The sequence below is a fragment of the Lactuca serriola genome, chromosome 6 (assembly GCF_051521515.1).
Source record: "Lactuca serriola cultivar US96UC23 chromosome 6, Lser_US96UC23_V15, whole genome shotgun sequence".
Classification (NCBI taxonomy): domain Eukaryota; kingdom Viridiplantae; phylum Streptophyta; class Magnoliopsida; order Asterales; family Asteraceae; genus Lactuca; species Lactuca serriola.
Genome location: NC_136413.1, coordinates 124,553,877 through 124,569,969, shown reverse-complemented (window position 1 = coordinate 124,569,969; position 16,093 = coordinate 124,553,877). Strand labels below are relative to the sequence as shown.

Here is a 16,093-nt window from a genome sequence, read left to right as displayed (position 1 = left end):
TTACGAAGTAAAATCTGTTCGATCTCGAACAAAGTCAGGTTTTGAGTTGATCCTCATTGAGTGATAAACCTGTAAAAAATGAACAATATGTCAAAAAGAATATAATATTAACCAATTTAATGGTAAAAAAAATTATACCGTGCATATTTAAAATATATAAAATCCGTTTTTACATATAATGATACGAAATTATAATACCTGGAGATTTTAATCTACGCTGTTGGTTGTAAAGAATACCATCTGACAAGTGTTGCCATGTATTTTCCCAAACAAACTCTGGTCTACCCAAACTGCTAGACATTAACATCGTAGCAAATAAGAAACGAAGATAAAAACCAGTTCCTGGATGACTTGCTTCCTTAATTGCATCAACGTATTCTTTGTCATCATCTAAGAGGCCCAAAGCATAGCATGCATCTCGAAAAGTAGGAAATTCTTCATCGTTTACCGTGCGAATTTCTTCAAATGATTTTGGACCTTTCACTTTATTTAAAAGAATCCGTAAGAAGTAGACTTCGCCAAGTTTAGGTGAAATAGAGTGAATCCTTCCTATTGAACGTCCAATTTTCCTTGGCTTCCACAACTTATCATCAGGTTTCCAAACAAACTTTGTAGGAAATTCAACATATGTAAGTTTTCGTGCATCTTTATTAATTTTATTACATTCCATCCAAGATGTGAATATAGAAGCAGCAACTGAAGGTTGTTCAAGAACATCGTCAATATCATCGTTTGCGGCATATATGACTTGTTGTTGATCAGGAAGATGAAAAGGTAGTCGCATCACAGAAGGATATCGGTAATGAACATCGTACTTAAATATTCGCCATGATGCTTCACATGCAGATATATATCTACAATCATAATAATCTTTTATTTCATCGACAACCTTTTTGTGATTAGAATCAGCGTTGATGTCAACAGCAATTGTAGCTCTATCTGGACCTTTGTTTATATATTTAAACAGATACTTTATGGAAGATCCCTGATTGCACCATTCAACATTAATGTGTGCCTGATATCTTTTCAACAGATATTTGTTATATGGAACAACATTTCTGTTGTCTAACTTGACACCTGATTTTTCGACAAAATATCCATTGTTTCTTCTCATATATAAGGGATAACCGTTGACATCAACCGAAGAATGACCACATAATTGCTTTGGAAAATTTTTCGAACATTGCTTGTCAACCATGCATGGACAATTCATATTTTCAGCTCCACAAGGACCATGTATCATGAATTCACTTACAAGTGAATACAATTCTGGATCTTCATTGATATTTGGAATCTCAGCAGAAATAATCGGATCAATATATTCAACAGTAGGCCGCTTGGAGTTAGCATGCATAAACAGACAAATATGACAATGTGGAAAACCTCTTTTTTGAAATTCAATCGTATAGACCACTGCAAATTAATTTTATAAATAAGATAATCTTTGTACTGGATGAAATATATTTGCAAATTACCAAAAATATTAACAAACTAAATAATCATTATAACAAAACTATTAGAAATAAATACAAGTTTTATTACCTCCTTTAACAATGCCGAAAATTTTATTTTCCCGTATGTCTTTAAACAAAGCATCGAGCTTTATTTTGAATAGCCTACATAAGATATCAGGTCTATCTTCTGGATTTAGTGAAGTGTTATGAAGAAACCTTTTAACTTCAGGCCATTTTGGATTACATGTAAAGGTTATGAAGAAATCAGGATATCCAAACCATTTACATAAGGACATGGCATCAAGGTAGTTTTGCATCATATAACATGCACCACCAGTGAATGAAGAAGGTAAGATTACACGTTGTCCAACGTTGGATATATCTTTATTCCCTAGGTTCTGTTGAGTACGTAACTTTTCATAAGACTCACATCTAAGAATTTGTTGTTTGCTCCTTATGAAACGTAATCTCTCACTTTCAATCATAGTATAAGCATCAACCAAAAACTGTTGGAACAACCTTTTTGAATTAAGAATTAGTGAAAAATATTGATCCCTGTCTTGTATTCTATAAGGAAAAAAACTCTCTCATTGTATAGTTGGGCCTCTTGCTGTTGCTTATTGGTGTAATACCTCGATGTGGTATGTCAACCCTGTAACCATCATCACCATATGGAAACAGTAGTGGATACTGAAGAGGAAGGTATGATGGATGTAATTCACTAATACGCCGTAGAGAACCTGATGACGTTTGAACAACAATATCTCTATTATCAATTGAATCACCAATATCTCCAACAATTAAAGCGACAACCTCAGAAGCAGATGGTAGGTTGTATATCCTTCCATCTTGGTCCCTTCTTCCAATAAGTCTCAACTTGATATCAACATGAGGGTTTTGATGAAAACAATCCCTAACCATTCTATAAGACTGAACCAAGACATTATTTGAACCCAACATCAACTTCAAATCTTGTATAATATCATTATCAAGGACAGAAGAATTTGACGTAGATCGTTGATTATCTCCACTGCAAGTAACATGAACATATAAACATAAGATAAATAAATAATATAATGTTGATGAATAAGATATCTATTAATGTGATAATTGTGAAAAGTGTACCCAAAATATGTCCGTCTATTCGCGATCTCATTATCAGTATCGTATATGTACAACTGAGAGAATTTTCGTTTTAACCCATGTTCCGGTAAAAGGCTTCCGATACTATGATAATTTTGACCGCTAAGTCTAAAAATGTATGGAGCATTTCCTCTATTGATTGAGGAATCAATTTTTCCACCCATTGACGTAAAAGAAAACATAGAATTGTAAGAACGAATGTTCTTCATGAAGTGTTTGCTTTTAGAATCTCCCGATGTAAAAAGATGGGCATAACTTGAAGGTGCATTCTTTAAAGCTGGTAGTTCAACTTTGCCATAACCACAACATAAAGAATAATTTTGATTCTCATTTTTTTTTTTACATTTGATAGATTCTTCTTTCCATAATTTTGCAAAACATGTTTGGCATACAACAATCTGATCACCATGATCCAAATAATCTGTCAATTAAGGTTGACATAAAGATGTTAAATTTGTAAGTTTATATAAGTGAAAAATATTGAATGAACAAATGTAAATATTATATTTGTATCAAAATTACCTTTTGATATACCGTTGTATATGTTTTGCTCATTTTGACCATCGATTTTGTCTTGATCGGATCTCAAACCAAATATTGGAATAGGAGTTAAATTTGGCCTTTTTTTCATTGCTTTATTATTTGGATTAGCTAACAGGACTGAAGACGGTTTTGATGTTATTGTAGATGATTTGTTGGATGTGTCGCCATTTGAAAATACAGAGAATTGTCTAATATTTGTTAACGGCGATTGACAACTATTATTGGAAATATCCATGGCTGCAGAAAAAATTGAAAGTATACATTGTTAAATATGATACAATAATAATATATGTTACAAATTAAAATGGTAAAATAAATGAGTTACCGTTGGAAATGTTAGATAACGGAGTTCTAACATTTAAATGTGATGGAGGAGGTTGTAACATTGCTTGTTTTGATGTATTTGAACTTGTTTTTGATCGGGATGTGCTTTTATTTCGATGTACAACTCCTTTGAATTCATATACAAAAAAATGGTTATCAGAAATGTAAAATTGTTTAATAATTATTTTAATATTATATAAATATGAATATTGATAAAGAGATGATATAAAAAGACGATGATGTAATAAATTTTATTACATATATTTAAAAAAAACTTAAAAAGTTTAAAAGAAATCAAGTACTTTACCGGTTGAATCCAATTTCATGTTTGGTAACGGTGTCTGAAAACTGTTATTGGGAATATCGATTGACTGAGAAAAGAAGATTGAAATGTAGATTATCAAATATGATACAATAACAACATATATTATAAAAAAATATGGAAAAATAAATGAGTTACCGTTGGAAATGTTAGATAACTGACTTCTAACATTTAAATGTGAAGGAGGAGTACGTAACATTGTTTGTTTTGACATATTTGCACTTGATGTAGATGTGGATACACTTTTATTTCGATCGACAACTCCTTTTAACTTGATTGGAAATAATATCTTATTAGAAATGGATAAATATTAAATAATCTTGTAAATTTTTAAATAGTATATGAATACTAATAATGATAAATAGATAATATAAAAAAATATGGATGACAGAATTTTTATTTTACAGATTTAAAAAAGAGAAAAAAAATGTATAAGCAATCAAGTATGTTACCGTTTGAATCCAATCTGATGTTTGGTAACCGTGATTGAAAACTGTTATCGGAAATATCCATGACTGGTAAAAGAAGATTGAAGGTATACATTATTAAATGTGATACAATAAAAATATATATTATAAAATAAAATGGTAATATAAATGAGTTACCATTTGAAATGTTAGATAACGGAGTTCTAACATTTAGACGTGAAGGAGAAGTTTGGAAATTTGATTTTTTTGAAACATTGACACTTGATGTAGATGCGGATAGGTTTTTATTTCGATGCACAACTCCTTTGAATTTGGCTGCAAAAAAAATTGTGATAACAAATGGATAAATTTTAAATAATAATGTAACTCCCCAAAATATTCTATGAATATTAATATACAAAAAGACATAATACAAAAAATGAGCATGTGAGAAATTTCAATTTAGATATTTAAATTTAAATTTAAATAAAGAATAAAGAAGAAAAGTGTATAACGAATTAAGTAAATTATCATTTTCATTTATTTTAAAAAGATGTGAAGTTGATGTAGTTGTATGGATTCATTCGGTCGAACCTTTTTTTTTTATTGTCCAAGTATAATTTTCTTATTCTTCTTTTTTCTGTAGCCTGAACGTGATAGATATTCCTATTTGAAGCTGCATAATCAAATATACACAAATGAAATAGTTATAATTCAGATTAAAAACATTGATAAAGAAAGTTGTAAAATATATGATGAATGTACCGTTATCACCAGGGTTAGTAACATTTGTAGAAGTTGGAATTTGACCGACTGATGTAGTGTACGAATGTAATTGTTTTGTATTATCCAGATATAAATTATTTAATTTTATCTTCTTATTAGTCTTAAAGGAGTCCATGTTAGTAGTTGCTATCTGAAATGGAACAAAATATATAACTTTATACAAAAACATTATATATTGAAATTTATTGTCAAATTTAAAAAAAAAAAAAAAATGTTGTCGATTGAACTTACGTATGACATGAAATACAAAAGTACAATACCTTTATATGTAATGTTTCCGAATTTTGTTGCAGATATAATTTTTTTTGTACTGTATTGTTGGATTACATTTTTCTTTCATTCTGTTATTTTACTTTGTAACTATTGGAACTAATGTTTATTATGTTATATAAAGATAAGCATTGTTGGAAAAGATACTATTAGGGAGGATGATTTTGATGAATGACTTCCAATTCCATAGTTACAGATTATGATATATCAAGGATATTAGGTCCAAACATATTAAAAGAAACTATATACCCCTGATGTGAAAATTACCAATATGTCCTGGAATAGTAGGCAGATAAAAAGATAAAAAAAACAAACAATGACAACATCAGTGATTCAAGCATATCAGGATCAGAAAAAACAAAAAACAGATAATTGGATAAAAAGATGAAAATACATTATCCATATTTACAAATTTACAGATTATGATATATTAAGCATATGAGGTTGCGAAAATACAAAAAACATAGAAGGTGAATGTGATTCCTACAGATGATCTTAGTAAAGGTATTGTTCCAAATAAGATGACATTTGTTTCTAATGAACACCAAGTTGGATGAGGAACTTGTCGATTGTAACAACTAAAAATGGACTATTTATTATACTTTATTCCGTGTATATAGCCCGTTTTGGATATGACATGTGTTAGCCCGTTTTGTATCTCTCGACTGAGGAAGGGGAGCGATAGATGAACAAAACGTAAGTTTTTCATCGTTGTTATGATCATTCTTTTGCAATTAAGACAGACATTGGACTTACTTATAACATGAAAAATAAAAGTACAATGCCTTTATATCTATTTTTAAAATTTTTATTGCATATATATTGTTAATAAAAGTGTTAAGATAAATATATAGTCGCATAACAAATCTTTAAATTTGAGAAACTGATTTAGATAGCAGGAACATAAATTCTTAATCTTAATCTTAATAAATTAATAAGATTGCGGTAATCGGAGAGGGCATTTTCGTCCATTGAACCTAATTATAAATTGTTAGTTATTGCAAGAGGTAGGCAGTGACAACAAACATTCATACAAAGAAATGAAAATCTGAAATAAACATGCTAACAAACATTCATGGGATTACATCTTAGTGGTATGTGCTTTAATGGTAAACAAATCTATGTTATTTTGGGCTTCATTTATTACATCACAAGGAATTCCATGGCGAGGGCATTTTCGTCCTTAGCATATATAAATGTTGTTATGTGGATTGTTTCGAATTTTATTGCATATATATTGTTAATAAAAATAAAAGTGTTGAGATAAATATAGAGTGACATAACAAAAAACAGAGAATTGGACAAAAATAACAAATGTTTAAGTTTGTCAAATCCATGGCGCAGGCATTTTTGACCATTGAAGTTAATTATAAATTTTTACTTATTGCAGGAGGTAAGGTGTCACAACAAAAATTCATACAAAAAAATCAAAATCTGAAATAAACATGCTAACAAAAAATATATACCCCTGCAACAGGTAATGCCTTTATATGTATTTTTTTTGAAGTTTATTGCATATATATTGTTAATAAAATGTTGAGATAAATAGAGAGTGACATAACAAATCTTTAAGTTTGATAAACCGAGTGAGATAGCAGGAACATAATAAGATCAAACCGACCTAATAATCAAATTCAAACAGGGATTTGTCAAAAAACAGTGATTCAAGCATATCAAACCGACCATAAAGACCATGTTGAATGTCTATATTCAGATTACTGCCTTAATGCCTGCTGCCATATTCAGATTACTGTCTTTAATGTCCTTAACCGAGCATATAACGAAATTTGATTCAAGCATATCAAGTTCAGAAAAAACAAAAAACAGAGCGTTAACTGTTTACCAATCGATAACGTACGTTCAATACTGAGAAAGGGGACCGATAGATGAACAGAACATAAGTTTTTTATCGTTGTTATGATCGTATGTTTGCAATTAACACAGTTTTTTCCCACAATTGATAATAAGAAACTTACAGAATTACTTTCGTTAATGTCCTTAATCGAGCATATAACGAAAATTGATTCAAGCATATCAAGTTCAGAAAAAACAAAAAACAGAGAATTGCATAAAAATAAAAAACTTACAGAAGGATTGAAGTTGCCGATTGAAGAATGATTCTTGATTGCTGGAACACAATGTGTCGATGATGCTTGATTGCTGAAGTGTCGATGATGCTTGATTGATGGAACACGATGCAGTAAATTATGAATCTTATTCGTATGTTTCAATTATATATTGAACATAATAAAATCCAATCGACCCAATAATGAAACTTAAATGTAATTGATACGATTGATATTGATACCATAAAAAGATGTAGTTAATCAGGCATATAAATAAAATTGATTCAAAAGTACATTCGATTTCCATCCATAATCGGAATTTCACATTGAAATTGCCATATTGCCATAATGCCATATATATTTCGATTATTAATCAAATCAAAGATTGTAATAGTACGTGAAACCAATCAGGGGTAAAAATGGGATTTAACATTGACAGGAACGTGAATTTTTGTTAGGACAGAAGTGAAAAATTTGTAGGAAACTGAATTTTTGCAGAATACTTATTTTTTGAAGTTTATAATTTCATTATATTTCAGTATATCAATATAACAAACTGTAATAACATAACCATTTTTATTATTCTGATTTATTTGAAGTAATTTAGACTTATAATACTTGTATAAAAAAAACCAAGAGTTTGCATAGGTTCATGGGATTACATGTTAGTGGTATGTGCTTTAATGGTAAACATATATATGTTCTTTTGGGCTTCATTTATTACATCACAAGGAATCCCATGGCAAGGGCATTTTCGTCCTTAGCATATATAAATGTTGTTATGTGGATTGTTTTGTACTTTGTAGTGCTGAAGAAACAAGAACATATGAGTAAGTTGTGAATTGATCCGGTTCAGTATCAATGATCTGGTACCATTATACCCTTTGTAAGAGAAAAACACAGAAAGTCACAAAATATATACCACTGCTGTGACATTACAAATATTACTAATATGTCAGTATGAAAAAATGATTATTATTTTTATCAGGTTGTTCTAATTACCATTATACCCTTTGAAACTGGAGAATGATTAATTAATATGTCATGCATTGTTTCTTGCTGTTGCGTGTTCAATATTATAATAATCAATAAACAATTTTAATGGAATTTAAATGATTGAAATTTTAGAGCTGATCAAAAGAATTGACAAAGGGCAAAATTGACATCTGATGCATTGTTTCTTCTGTTGCGTGTTCAATATTATGAGAAATCTCATTTGACAGCTTGATTACAATTTTTTTTAATACAATACCTCAAATAATATCAAAGCACATTCCCAAGAATGCATGCACCAATATACCATTTTATTGTGAAAATTATGAATATGTCCATGTTTAAAAAATGATCATTATTTTGAACAGGAATTTATTGAATGTATTCAAATTTGAGACATCTTTTTTATAAAGCAAATATACTGATATCTTATAACACGAAAATGAAAAGTAGAATGTTATTGATTGTAATTTTTTTTTTATTTTTATTGCAAATATATTGGTAAAAAAATCTGTAAAAACATAATGGTTTCCTTCAATTAAAGTATCAATAGACACACATAATTTAAAAAGAAGATTAATCTAATTACAGCCATAACCCAAAAAATAGTTTTTTTTTACAGTAAATGAGAGAATGCTGAATGTGATAGATGAACCTAGAAACAACACACGTTTTAGAGTTATGTTGGTTGCTATTGTTGGGCATTTAGTTGGTTGTGTATTTGATGGAAACTCCATTGTTGCCCACAAATTATTCCAGAGGTATGTACTTTATTTATGTTATCACTTTAATTTCATCAGAAAAATTATTTATGACGTTAAAATGAATACGTCCTTGCCCAGAACTAAAAATATACCTTATTAGTATCTATGATTGTAAATACAAGTAATGTAATTTAGTTGTATGTAATATACTTATTTGTATATGCTTGAAACGAATTAATACTTGTCAAGACCACCATCGTTAAATAATTAGTATATTTCTGATAAGACTCTTTAGAAACATATTTCTTTGCTTCTTTTACACATAAATACACAAACATATATGCCACACATTTATTAAAAGAAGATTAGTCTAATTACAATGATAACCCTAAAATCATAATCGTATTAAAATATAGAATACCAGCAAAAATAAAGCAAGAAGTATCAATGTTTGAACAATATACATCACAAAGAGCAATATTGTGAAAGAGAATCCAAAAAAAATCCAAATTCAAGAACATTGTTGATTAAAAAAGGACAATCTGAAATTACTTTTCAAGCTTTGGTATTAATAGACTTGTGTTGCCATCAACTTTGGAATTCAATCGAGGGACCTTGGTGGACGAATTCACATTATCATAATCATCAACACCAATGGTATCTCCAACATTTCGTTTTTTACTATTGTTGGGGAATTATACTTGAACGGACTTGTAGCTTCAAATTTGTCAGGCAATGTTGGGGTCAAATTATCACCTGTTTGCGATATCGCATCCTTAAAACAAAATGTTGTAAATAGGTTTAGTAATAAAATATTAACAAAAAGTAATTTTTAAAATAGATTATATAAAATTAAATAATGTAAATTTATAATATAACCTTTAAGGACTTTGTTTCTTGAGATACTTCATGAGATGCGATTTCTATATCATCAGCATTTGCAGGACTACATGCCTGATTCAGAAATTTAAATATTTATATAATTAGTGGGACATAGCTCTCAATCAATATAGATTTACAATTTATTAGTGAAGATCATTAAAAAAATATGCATCATAAAAAGTAATATTAAAAAAACAAATAAAAATAATATATAAATACCTCGACAGCTAACTTTTTTTTCCAAAGCATCGATAACGTTACTATCAACCGTATAGCCAAGTATCCCAAACCGATTGTAGTTATTGGATACATTAAAACTATTAACATCTATCTTAAAAGTCATATTTTTATGCTCCAGACATTTGAGGTCATAAGGATATAATCTTGGATTATCCCAGCCTGGAATAAATGTGTTATATAATATATTTATGTTTAAAAGCACATTAATATAAAGAAAATACAGCAAATAACAGCAATTAAGAAAACAAAAATTATAATTATGTTATACCTGTTTGATTTTATCTATAAGATCACGTGCGCGTTTTTTGACGAGTCTATAAGCATCTCTATCGAAGAGAGTTAGAGTGATTGTTCCAGAATCATCTTGCACACGAATAGGTATTTTATACCTATAAAAAATTCCCACATAAATAAACATAAAATATGTTTAATGGTTAATAATGTAGTTAAGTTGTTCAGTTGATATTTTCTTAAATGTAAAAAACCTTGGAACAGAAGAGATCTTCTTATTTTTACAATTATCACCATTGCATTTTAAAACGACACTTGCATCACCACTATCTGGACCGCTGAACACATCTTCTGTTTCAACTTTCTTTCCACAGTTTGTACATGCATCATAATACCAATCAATATCTTGGCGAATACCATAAATGGTCCTGACAATGATATATTGGCCGACCTAAAAAAAATCAAAAGGATCATAAAAAACATTATAATTTAATTATCTGTTAAATAGAAAACAATATCACATCAATACAGATAAAATATTCACATACCTCTTTTGGTTCTATCAAATCGACAACATTTTTAACTTTGTAATTATTCAAAAAGTCATCAGATTCCGAATATGATTTAGAGCTTTCAAAAGTCAAAGACGCAGAAGGGTTTTGAAGTCCTCGTAATCCAACCAAGCTGTTTTTAATTTAGGAGTTTGAAAATAAAATTATAAAATTATTAAACAGAAACAAAAAAACGATGAATTATTAAAATGTTTTGTTACCTATCTGTGAATATAGCAATTTCGGGAAGATTAGCATTTATGAACATCCGTGTTTGTTCATAATAACTGTTAACAGAAGGTGTTGCTGATGAAACAAAATAAAATAGTAAATAGAATGAGTAATATAAAAGACTAAAATAAGGTTGATTTGTATAAAAAATTTACTGTTATAGACATTAATTCTTGCAAATTGCAAAAGGACAATCACATGACCAACTTGTTTATGAGCTTCAAGATAAGAAATTAACTGGTATGCAATATCTCCAAACAACGTAACGTTAACCTGCAAACCTCTGCAAAAGTAATAATGGTTAAATGAATATATAATACTAAAACTCTACATGCAAGTTGTAAAGTAATGAATGTAATATATAAGATATAAGATATAAGATATAATATAAAAAAAGTTTTGGTTACTCTAAGTTTCTTATTTGTAAAGGCAGCCTATGTAGAGATTTGCTGACATCACGGGAATCAAGCTTTCCTAATGAAACAACTTCACCAATAATATCTACAAAATGATAATACAAAATGTCAAAATGATGTGAAATTAAAGAATTAAATATAATATACAATCAATAAGGAGGGAAATTACCAATTGATTCATTAGATGTAGCTGTTGCAGAGATAATTGTTTCAAAAGAAACAAAAGAAAATCCATATGTTGTTTTGGATTGAAAGTGTAGACACCCGTTAACAGTTGTTCTTCCATTCAAATTTAACTTGGAGGTTACATCACTTATTTTAAAAGTGTATTTGTTAGGAGTGATAGTGGGGGACCGGATGTAAACAGCTTGATCTTCTTTCAGTTTGGACTCAAACCTTTGAAAATCTCTTGGATACACACTTGCTCGGATTTTTGTACACTATTCACATAGGGTAAGAATATTATATAATGTTAAAAAGGGAATTTTTAATAAATATAAATTGGTCAACATTGAAGATAACATCTTCAATGATTGAGTTTGAATAATATTATTGGAATGATCAAATAAAAAAATGGTTTTGAATAATGCTATTAAAATAGTAGATTTTACCATTTCATCCATGAGTATCATCTCAATTGATCTGACAATAGTGGGGTTGCCATCTGAAAGCGATCTCCACAGCCGGATGATAGACACTTTTAGTGTGTAATCATCCTTCATATTGTCCAAGTCTCTAATGAAAGTGATCTTTCTTTCTGCCATTGTCACTATAACAGAAAAGTACACAAAATAATTATAATTATGTGTATGGAGTACTAATAATATAAGAACAAACTGAATAATACAATATGGTTATATTGAAACATTCATACAAAGAAAACAAATTCTAAAACAAACATGCTAACAGAAACTATATACCCCTATACAGCATTCATAATTAAAAATAATAATGATAAGTTTGATCTATATATGATTCCTTTGTTTGAAAGAAAACTTCAATTTACTAATATACCAAATGTATCCTTATTAGAAAGAGGCCCTTAAGTTGGATTTGTAAAATTTAGTAAAAATAGGTAAAAATGGTAGGAAAAGAAGTCAAAATTCTGAAATTGTTAACTGTATATTAAAAAAATATCGATGTAAATTTTTGCAATAGTAATGGATTTAAACAATGATAAAACATAACCTAAACAGGAAAATCAGAAAAATAGGAACCAAGTAAGATGCTAAATTTGACAGAAAACAAAAGTTAAATGCTATAAACAGCCATAAAACGGAAAGTGCAAAGTGTGATTCAAAATTTATATAGCCATTTTATAGAAATTTGACAGAAAATGAAATGCTAACTGTTTTGTTATAATTACTTGTTTGAAAGAAAAATTCAATTTGCTAATATAGCCAAAGTAAAATTAATTTACATAATTTTCCATGTATAAGAAGTTCTAGCAAACAAATGTTTAAAAAAAGTATCATAAATGGTATTCTATCAAAGAAGCATGCTATAACAGGTAAATAACTGAAAACTGAAATGCTATATTATGGTAGACAGAGGGTGTTAATGGAATTGTAAAAAGTAAAGATTAACAAAAAGGTAAACAAAGTTCAAAAATGATCCCTGGTAAAATAAATTTACATAATGGTCCCTATATAAACAGAACAATGTTTAAAAAAGTATCATAAATGGCATTCCTTGGATAAACAAATGAAATCAATAATCCATGTGTAAATAAAAAGTCACATTTGGTTACTCTTAAAGTAAATTTATAGAATGATCTAACTTGTAATAAATGGTTTGGTGTTAGATATTGTTAATAAAACTGTTGAGATAAATACAGAGTGACATAACAAATCTTTAAGTTTGATAAACAGAGTGAGATAGTAGGAACATAATAAGAACAAACCGACCTAATATTCAAATTCAAACAAGGATTTGACAAAAAATCAGTGATTCAAGCATATCAAACCGACCATAAAGTCCCCGTTGAATGTCCATATTCAGATTACTGTCCTTAATGCTTGCTGCCATATTCAGATTACTGTGTCTAATGTCCTTAATCGAGCATATAACGAAATTTGATTAACACAGCAATCGAGAATCATGGCCGTGCATATACACAATTAGAACCAAAATTGATAATAAGAAACTTACAGAATTACTGTCGTTAATGTCCTTAATCGAGCATATAACAAAAATTGATTGAAGCATATGAAGTTCAGAAAAAACAAAAAACAGAGAATTGGAAAAAAAATAAGAAACTTATAGAACGATTGAAGTAGCCGATTGAAGAATGATTCTTGATTGCTGGAACAATATGCAGTAAAGAATGATTGTTGTTCCTATGTTTCAATTATATATTGAACATAATAGCGAAAATTGATCTTGATACGATTGATCTTGATACCATAAAAAGATGCATTTAATCGGCCATATAACGAAAATTGATTCAATAGTCCATTCGATTTCCATCCATAATCGGAATTGCACATTGAAATTGTCATATTATTGCCATATTCAGATTGATAAATTCCAAATTTAATTTAAATTAAGTTCCGATTCTAATGTTAAGTTCCGATTCTAATGATACGTGAGACCAATCATGGGTATAATTGGGATTTTACATTTGGAGGAAAACGGTTTTTTGTATGACACGTGGGTAACCGGTTTTGTTTATTAAGAAGGGAGATATATATATATATATATATATATATATATATATATATATATATATATATATATATATATATATATAAAGTCATTGACTTCTTTTAGTGGCATTTAGAATAAAATAATGGATCTTAATTGTTTTTCGAACTTATATTGTTGCCTAAACTGTTAAGGATTTACTTGGGGACAAGCAAAAGTCAAGTGGTAGATATTTTAATGTGTCCTTAATTCATATTTTAAGGGATATTTCATGTACCTTTTAGGCGTTTTTATGATTAAAATATGAAAATTAGTTGTTAGTTTCTTTATAAGTATATTTTTAGCTGAATATAGCATATTGGTGAATTGTAGTTGAAAAGGGAAATTTTCGACACATTCTGGTGAAGTACGTAACAAGAAAGATAGTTAGATATTAGCATGGAAAAGATTTTGAAGATTTTGATGATAATTTCTAGCTTTTTTATTTCACCCACCATGATTTTAGAATCTTGGCGAGATTTCATGTCGGTTAAAAAGACTATAAAAACACACCTAATTTCGTCTAGAAGCATGTAGATACAAAATAAAAATCATAATGGAAGAGAAAGGGGAGGGGGAAATGACCAAAGAGGTTGTTTTGAGGGTCCCTCGGCGAGATCAACAGGAAGGTTGATATAGATGAAACAAATCTAAATATCAAGATAAGAATTCATTAGGTTATCAAACGATTTGCCTTTCTATCTATAATTAGTAAAGTATTTAATTTTTTATATCTTTTTTTTCCAATGCTTGGGATCAAACCCTTTATGAAAATTTGATATGTATTAAACCCTATTTCTAGATATGTATTAAACCCTATTTCTAGATATGTATTAAACCCTATTTCTATTGTTGGTTGATATTTTGGTTATTTAGAACTATTTAATTTATTATGAGTTCTTAATTAAATATATATGCTTATTAATATTGGTAATCTTACGCCTATGTAGTTAGTGCAAGATGTTATGATTGTATTCGGATTATGATGCTTGAATTAACTACTTAATTAATAATCAAGAGACCATAACTTTGACTAATTGAGGAGTACACATATCTGATTAATGGAGACATCTCTAGGTTAGACATAGAAATAAAGAGTTAATATTCATGATTGCACTATTGGTTTAGGGAATTCGAGAAGTGGCAACTAACATTGGGGCTAACCATATATGTTAGAGACTATGACAACTGGCAAAATTTTAGATCAAGCTAAGTCTAAGAGGTCTTGTGTATAAGTGTATACACACAATATATCTTATGTAACTTGATGCAATAATGTTATATGAAAGCCAAGAGGGCACCTTTTGTATGATTTAAAGATAACATAAAATTGGAAATTTATGTTGAAATAAGCCTTGAAAAAGGTCCATACAATTCAAACAAGAATCAATAGTTTTAGCAAAAAACATGCAATTATGTGATGACTTAAATTCTTGACGTTAAGACTACCATCTTTATGAATTCTATCACTCAAAACCGAAATCATAATGTCTAGGAAGTGTTAAGACCAAAATCAACCCCAAGCTATCCCATTAGGGTCGAAAACACATACTAATGACCCACTAAGGCCGAAAACACCTTAACAAGGGTGATATGATCAAAAACACTTATTCAAGCCATGCCTAGTACCGAAATCACTTGTAAATTTGGTCATCCTAAAGTATTTAGAAGTGTTTGCGGTCATGGTTGAGGATAAGACAAGAAAGTTTGCTTTAGGATGTGAAAACTCACCCATTTCCAATGAAGTCATAGTAACCCACGTATTATCCATCAAATATCAATGCTTTAACCTCCATACTTCCAACAAAATATCTTATCATCAATTTTCTTTTATTAAGCACGAAA

General features: G+C 29.0%; 2 protein-coding genes across 2 annotated transcripts; both read right to left on the bottom strand.

Annotated features, from left to right (window-relative positions):
• Positions 1–34: 34 nt before the first annotated feature.
• On the bottom strand, positions 35–5,652 carry LOC145060114 (uncharacterized). Its single transcript, XM_079007837.1, has 12 exons — positions 5,644–5,652; positions 5,517–5,525; positions 4,959–5,109; positions 4,392–4,529; positions 4,239–4,301; positions 3,120–3,377; positions 2,580–3,018; positions 2,195–2,484; positions 2,087–2,106; positions 1,543–1,960; positions 199–1,413; positions 35–69 (listed from the first exon to the last, which is right to left on the bottom strand). Exons 1-12 carry the CDS (start codon positions 5,650–5,652, stop codon positions 35–37), a joined length of 3,045 nt encoding a protein of 1,014 aa, XP_078863963.1.
• A 3,988-nt stretch (positions 5,653–9,640) lies between these two features.
• On the bottom strand, positions 9,641–12,327 carry LOC145060113 (uncharacterized). The gene is made up of 10 exons (XM_079007836.1): positions 12,175–12,327; positions 11,733–12,003; positions 11,555–11,648; positions 11,303–11,430; positions 11,138–11,222; positions 10,914–11,049; positions 10,620–10,816; positions 10,403–10,523; positions 9,892–9,966; positions 9,641–9,787 (listed from the first exon to the last, which is right to left on the bottom strand). Exons 1-10 carry the CDS (start codon positions 12,325–12,327, stop codon positions 9,641–9,643), a joined length of 1,407 nt encoding a protein of 468 aa, XP_078863962.1.
• Between the last annotated feature and the right edge of the window lie 3,766 nt (positions 12,328–16,093).

What these genes read in the sequence shown, in the direction of transcription:
- LOC145060113 (XM_079007836.1), bottom strand. Translation starts at nt 12,327, where the DNA reads ATGGCAGAAAGAAAGATCACTTTCATTAGAGACTTGGACAATATGAAG. An exon ending in TACATCTAATGAATCAATTG is followed by an intron (nt 11,649 to 11,732) that starts GTAATTTCCCTC and finishes ATCATTTTGTAG; the next exon opens with ATATTATTGGTGAAGTTGTT. An exon ending in ATTTGATAGAACCAAAAGAG is followed by an intron (nt 10,817 to 10,913) that starts GTATGTGAATAT and finishes GATTTTTTTTAG; the next exon opens with GTCGGCCAATATATCATTGT.
- LOC145060114 (XM_079007837.1), bottom strand. An exon ending in CATCAGATTGGATTCAAACG is followed by an intron (nt 3,378 to 4,238) that starts GTAACATACTTG and finishes TTTTTTCTGCAG; the next exon opens with CCATGGATATTTCCAATAAT. An exon ending in GGTTGACATACCACATCGAG is followed by an intron (nt 1,961 to 2,086) that starts GTATTACACCAA and finishes TTGTTCCAACAG; the next exon opens with TTTTTGGTTGATGCTTATAC.